The following is a 6,917-nucleotide window of genomic DNA, read 5'->3' as shown; positions in this document are numbered from 1 at the left end:
TTTATTTTATTTTGCTACCAAAAGTCTCACTATTTTTAGAACTAGGTTAGAGTTTTAATAGCCTAGATTAAATAAGTATTTTTTTTTCGATCTCACGCAATTTATATGAGTTTGATCTCGTTCTTCACAATCTCTACACTACAATAAAGAGTTGTGAACTTGCGAGTTGATGAATGTAAAATGTACCACTTTTGGTACCAAAAACTTTTTGGCACCATTGCCGGAAAACTACAAGAAAAAAACTACTTTAATCCAAATTGGTATAATTCTTCTACTAGTTATTATATTATACATATTATATTACGTTTCTTAGTAGTGAAACAACCTATTATATATAAAGTTATATATTATTATTATTATTATTATTATTATTATTAATAATGTGAACTAATATATATATATATTTAATTTATTATATTATTATTTACATATAATATTAATATATTATTACATATATTATTTAAGTATAGAATATTATTATTATAATTATATATAATAAAATTTATATATTATTAATTATAATTAATATTAATACTTATATTTCTGTCAAATATATACATATTATTTATTTTTCGCTATATTTTAAATTCAGTCTTTATTTACGCACGTATATGGTAGGCATGTCTCCTAATTTTTGTTGTTATTTTAATTTTGTGATACTTGGTGTATGATTCGCTGGGAACAAAATTCTAAAAATCGTTTGGTAAAAACAAAATTGTCGTGGGTTGAAAAAAATTAAAAATTCTGACATCATGGAACCAAATCAAGTAAATGTAGAAGAAAAAACTCTCATTTATCATTCCTCCCATTTCTGCTAATCCTCCATCATGCATTATCTTTCCTGACACAAATACTAAACATTTTGAGTTGAAACCTTCCATAATTCAACTTTTGTCATCTTTTTATGGGTTAGATGGAGAGGATTCATACATGCATGTGAATTTTTTTTAGAAATTTATTCTACTTTTACATTTTAATTTTTTTTGATGAATATGTTAGGCTTAGACTTTTTTCATTCTCATTAAAAGATAAGTCTAAAGCCTGATCAAATTCACTCCCAGCCCAATCCATTTCTACCTGGGATGAATTAGTTAATAAATTTTTGTCTAAGAATTCAGTATCCCTAGAGGAGTAGACATATAGGAAGGAATTTAAAAATATCAAAAATTTTGGAATTAAAGACACTACAAGAAAAAGGGTTTATTGCGACAACAATATTCGTCGCAACAGGATTGAAATTTGTTGCAATAGAGTCATTGCAACAATATATTGTCGCAATAACCTTGTGCCTGTAGCTAGGGGTGGGCATCATCCAATCCAATCCAATTGACCCGAACCGATCCAATCCAATCCAATTACAAAAAGTTAGATATCCAATTACAATTGGATTGGATTGGATGTTAAAAGTTAGATTCTAATTGGATTGGATCGGTTATTGGATGTCAATCTTAAAATCCAATTAAAAACCGGTCCAATCCAAATACATTTATATATAAAAAATTATTTATATAATAAAAAATATTGAAAAATATAATATATATTTATTATATTTTATTACATTTTTTTTGGATATTAAATTTGTAACACTTGATTGTTTTGTGTATTTATTTTTATGATGTTTTTGATCTATTTTATTACTTAAAAATGTTATTGTTTTAATTATTTAAAATTTTTAGCTACATTACACTCGCAAAAATAGTATATTTATAAAGTATTAAACTTAAATAAAATGTAATACTTAGTTTTTACGTATTTTTCTTCATATTTTTAAGTTAATATTGAACTTTAGCTATGTAATTGGATATCTAATTAAAAAATCGATCCAATCCAATTAGTAATTGGATTGGATTGGATTGGATTTTGAGGTCTAATTGGATTGGATCGGATGATGATTTTCCAAATCCAATTACTAATTGGATTGGATCGGATGAGGAAAAAAAGGTTGGATTGGATCGGATGCCCACCCCTACCTGTAGCTACATATTGCGACGACTTTGGCCTTTGTCGCAATAGTGTCATATAGCGACGACTAATCGTCTCTAAAAAGATAGTGAAATTTTCAAAAAAAAAAATCAATTTTCGAACATATTGCGACGACTAGTCGTCTCAATATAGCGGGTTTAATTTTGAAATTGTACCCTATTGCGACGACTTGATCATAGCACTGGTTCTAAAAAAGTTGAATTACATTAGCTATTGTGACGATACATGGTCGCAATTCTTATTATGGAGAATAAAAAAAATCTGCTACCAATAACTATTCCAAGGATATGTTGTCGCAATAAGTATGTAAGTATTTTTCTTAAAAAAAATGTATTTACTATTATATTTATGTTAATAATAATTTATATTATTTAAAATTAAAATTGACTAAAATTCATTTTTTAACTATTAGTACTTAATTTTTTTAACTTAAAACAAAAAGTATTTTAGAGTTAGAAATTTTTGACAGTCATGGTTTAAAATAGTTAAATACAAAAGTACTAATCATCTCCTAAATCAGTATCATCTTCACCATTAGATTCAGAGTGTTGTTGTGGTTGTTGCTGTGACTAAAATTGTGCCATAATTGTCTGAACAAGCTCATTGACATCGATAGTGGCATCTTCAAATTCTGGGATGGTTGCAGTAGGGCACATGGTTTGCAACAATTGACGAATCGCTTTCAGATTGTTGTTTTGGCGCTTCATTACGGCATTAACAGTTTGAGCAACACCTTGAACGAACTCTTGTGGCATTTGTGGACGTCATGTTGTTGCATGGGTTCGTGGTGATTGGGAAGATGAGGCAAAAATAGCAGGAGTGCCCTTCAACTTGCGTCCTACCCCTTTAATGCAATCCTGCCGTTTTCCAAGTACTTTAGTAACAATCTCGATCTCATCTATTGGAGCATCTTCAGGCACTACAAGAAAACCAGCTTTTGCCGGCGCATTGTTGCGCCGGCAAAAGTACCCCGACGCGCAAGCAAGCTTTGCGGCGCAGTTGTGCGCCGGCAAAGCTTTGCCGGCGCAGTTGTGCGCCGATAAAGATTATCTGGGAAGCTTGGTCGGTAAAGGACTTTTTACCGGCGCGTATAGTAACTGCGCCGGTAAAACTTCCTTTTACCGGCGAGGAATAACGCCGGTGAAAAATAAGCGCTGGTGTTAAAAAATGGCCTTATCCGCCATGAACCTGCTATGATAAGCTTTTGCCGGCGCAATAGTGCGCCGGCAAAACTATTGGCCCCAATCTGACTGTTGGCGCCAATTGTTAATCTGACTGTTGGCGCCAATTGTTTTTGTCACTTTTTACTGGCGCACTATTGCCCGGCAAAAGTATTAAATTTTATTTTTAAAAAAATTTAATTAATTATATTTAATTAATTATAATATTAATTAATTAAATATAATTAATTAAATTTTTTTAAATAATTATAATATTATATTAACAAAATAAACCAACATAATTTACATTAAAAGATAAACCAACATTAATTACTACTAAAATCATTATATAAACAAAATGTTAAATGTTCGAACTGGATAGTAAAAAAAGTACAGTTCTATAGGCGGGTAATGTCGTCATCGTTGTTTCTCTGAGTCTCGGGAGGCTGCGATGACGATCCACCAGCGGTCGATGATCCAAGACCGGGGAGTGGGCAAGGGTGGAAGATCCATGGGAGGCAAGTTGAAACCCGGCACAGCTCGAGAAAGATACTCAAACTGATCTTGGAATCGTCTGAGGTAGAGTTGTTGTGTCTCATACTGCTGCCTCGTATGTTGAGTTGTCTGCTCCGCTTCCTCCACTTTTTTCTGTAAAGCCTCGTACTGTTCCATTGTAACAGTCGGTTGGGCTGAAGGATGCGTGGTAGGTGCTCTTTTGGCCCCAACTCCCTTCAGTCTGGGGAGATGGCCAAAGCCTCTAAGATGCCGAGATCGTTCCCCGAGTACTTGCGTCATAACAGGTAAGTCTCGGGGGGTACTGTGTAGGATCGACAGCAGGCTCTTCGGGCTCATCTTCAGTGGGCGCTGGTTGAGTTGCCGCTATTTTAACCACTTGCTCCTAAAACAATTAAACAAATAAGTTAAATGGTTAATTTTAACACAAAATAAATTGAAAGAAATAAATAAAAATTGAATTAAAACGTAAACTTACGTAAGCTTGTTGCGCGAACTCGTTGCGCCAATCGTTGCCTTTATGGTGAAACTTTTGAAAAGTTTCCACCGCAGTTGGCAGTTCTCCTGTGTCGGGGTTAGCCTATTTTCAAGAGAAAATATATTAGTATTGTTATTTTACTAGAAAAATTTAAATGAATGATAGTTAAATATAAACTTACCCCTTCGACAAGATGTGAAACAATAGGCTTGGAGCCCCAGCCTCCTAGAAATTTCATCTTACCCCGACTTTCTTTATTTTTCGCTGCTCTCGCCTGAAATTAATAATTTTTCTAACAATTAATTATTTATTATTGACTCTATAAATTAAACATTACCAAAATTAGAAATTGTAAAAAATGTACCTTTTGTTTGTCTGTGCTCCAATAAGCGATGCAGTCACTCCACACCTCTTGAGTTACTCCCTCAGGAGGTGACATGTTGGCCCTCTCCTGTCCAAGCTCCTCAATGTTTTGTATCCACTTCTTCTTGCAGTCTGCCCTCCAGTCACGTAAACCCTTTGACATCTCGTACTCACCGTAGTCTACGAATGTAGGGTTATCTCGTGGGAGGACAAACTTGGTCTGCAAAAAGTTACACATTAATACATCTATTGAGTGATTCGCCACATACAGGGCAAAACTCCTTCTTCTCATTCTCCTTCCAGAAAATAGCACAATTATACTTGCACACATCTATTGAGTCGTAACCCAAACCTAGATTGCGCAATCGCATCTTCGACTCATAATGCGACTTCGGTAATTTTGTCCCCTCTGGAAATAGATCAATCAAGATGGACAGCAACATATCGAAAGAGTGGTTGCTCCACCTATTCAAAACCTTGCAGTGCATAAGCTTTACCAGTGCATTGAGAGCTGATTTTTTGCAACCTGGATATAACTCAGCCTCCATCTCCTTAAACAAGTCATCGAACTTGTTGTTGTCGTTGATAGGGGGTTCATTGAAAGAATCAGTAGTGTTAGCAGATTCGTCAAACCCAGGGTCCCCTCTTAACATGTCCGCCAACACATCTGCCATTTCCTCTTCGTCATTTTCAGGAAGTTCAACTGCGGGCTGAGAGAAAGTCTCCCCGTGGAAATACTAGGGGTTGTACGAAGGTTGGATCCCGCTGAGAAATAAATGAACCCTTATAGTTGCAGGTGTGTGGAAATTCACATTCAAACAACGCATGCATGGGCATCGAGCTAATCCGTCAGCGTTCACGTGGTTCGTTGCTACCGCAACGAACTCGTCAACGCCACTTCGAAACTCTGCAGAGCGCCCGTGCGCCTTCATCCAACTTCGGTTGGCAGGCATCCTCCACTACGAAGTATTTAACAAAAACAATTTAAAAACAAACAAAAAAATGTGCAAGTGTCCTAATCCACCTTCTCACTCCATTACTAAAAGGGTAAAGAACCTATCCCATTCAGGTTTGTAATATACATATAGTGCAATCTACGCTCTTAAGATTATTTCATTTTTGTAAAAATTTCGGCAGCACCTCCCCACAGTTCTTATAAGTTAGCAAACTTGTAGTAATTAAGTTTGCCGACTTACAAGAACGTGTAAGAAGACGTTGTACCAAAATATCTACTAATAAAATAATCAAATAAGCAATAGATCATACTATAAGTATAAAACAAGCCCAAACTATCCATGCGGACAAACAGTCCTGGATAATTTGGAGAAGCGTATTTAAGAGTCCTTACTGACTCAGCCTCTCCAAACGGGTCTAAGGTATTTCGTGCATGTGTAAAATTGAAAAAAAAATAAATTATCACTATGTGATAATACAAATACAATTGTTCTATCCTATCTTTGGTGTATAACCAAAGAGATGAAGAAAAGATAAAAAAATTTTAATTTTATGCTATTTTAATATCTTATGCTCATTTGTACTTACTTTATAATTACACTTACTTTATGATAACTTGATTAAATTCTAAATATAATTACTTTAAAATTTTATTTTATTTTATTTTTAGATTATAAGTATAAAAGTTTTTAAAATTTTAAAAATATCACTTGATTAAATTTTAATTTTTATTATAAAAGTTAATTCATAATTTTTTATTTTATTTATTTAAATTACAAATTACAAACTTTTTAATCTTCAAAATATCATTTGCTTACATTTTCAATTTAACAATAAATATTCATTTATAATTTTCTATTTTTTTTAACTTAAAAATTACAACCTTTTTAAATTAAAGATTAAAAATTTTTTAAAATAAAAAATAATTGATTACCTATTATAGATTATAATATATACTAATTTATATATTACATTTTTTTATTTTTATTATTTTTTTTTATCATTTATTATTTAAATTAAAATTACTAACTTTTTAAAAATTTTAATATATAGTAAATTATATATTACATTATTTTTTACTTTTATTATTTTTTAATCATTTATTATTTACATTAAAATTACTAACTTTTTAAAAACATTTAATACCACTTTATTACATTTTAACTTATATATTACATTTTTTAATATTTTTTTAATTAAATATTTTTTAATTATTTATTATTTAAATTGAAAATATTTTTTTTTTAAATAAAATTACTTCACTAAATTTTTAAATTACATGTTCCAATTTCAATTTTATGTTTTACTTTATTTATTTTATTTTATCAACAATTACTTTATTAAGTTATTCTTAATTTTTTTTTAAACAATTAATTAATTTCACATTTTACCTACTAAAATTTCGGCAGCATAACGGCTTAAAAATTGTAAACCCAAAATTTTCAAAACCTATAAACAACACAAAC

The 6,917-nt window shown here is 31.6% G+C and overlaps 1 protein-coding gene across 1 annotated transcript; it reads right to left on the bottom strand.

The window, feature by feature from the left end:
- Positions 1-4,076: 4,076 nt before the first annotated feature.
- On the bottom strand, positions 4,077-5,725 carry LOC133029162 (uncharacterized). The gene is made up of 3 exons (XM_061101655.1): positions 4,499-5,725; positions 4,316-4,408; positions 4,077-4,236 (listed from the first exon to the last, which is right to left on the bottom strand). The coding sequence occupies exons 1-3, from the start codon at positions 4,826-4,828 to the stop codon at positions 4,078-4,080; spliced, it is 582 nt and encodes a 193-aa protein (XP_060957638.1). The 5' UTR covers positions 4,829-5,725; the 3' UTR covers position 4,077.
- Positions 5,726-6,917: the final 1,192 nt, after the last annotated feature.

This window comes from Cannabis sativa, chromosome 7 (genome assembly GCF_029168945.1).
Source record: "Cannabis sativa cultivar Pink pepper isolate KNU-18-1 chromosome 7, ASM2916894v1, whole genome shotgun sequence".
Classification (NCBI taxonomy): domain Eukaryota; kingdom Viridiplantae; phylum Streptophyta; class Magnoliopsida; order Rosales; family Cannabaceae; genus Cannabis; species Cannabis sativa.
Note: the sequence above shows the minus strand (reverse complement) of the source record. Positions and strands in the feature narration are given on the sequence as shown.

Excerpts from the sequence above, each read along its gene's own strand:
- LOC133029162 (XM_061101655.1), bottom strand. The coding sequence starts at position 4,828 with ATGTGTGCAAGTATAATTGTGCTATTTTCTGGAAGGAGAATGAGAAGA. Across the intron at positions 4,409-4,498 it reads GGAGCACAGACAAACAAAAG|GCGAGAGCAGCGAAAAATAA; the intron begins GTACATTTTTTA and ends TATTAATTTCAG. Across the intron at positions 4,237-4,315 it reads TTTCACATCTTGTCGAAGGG|GCTAACCCCGACACAGGAGA; the intron begins GTAAGTTTATAT and ends TCTTGAAAATAG.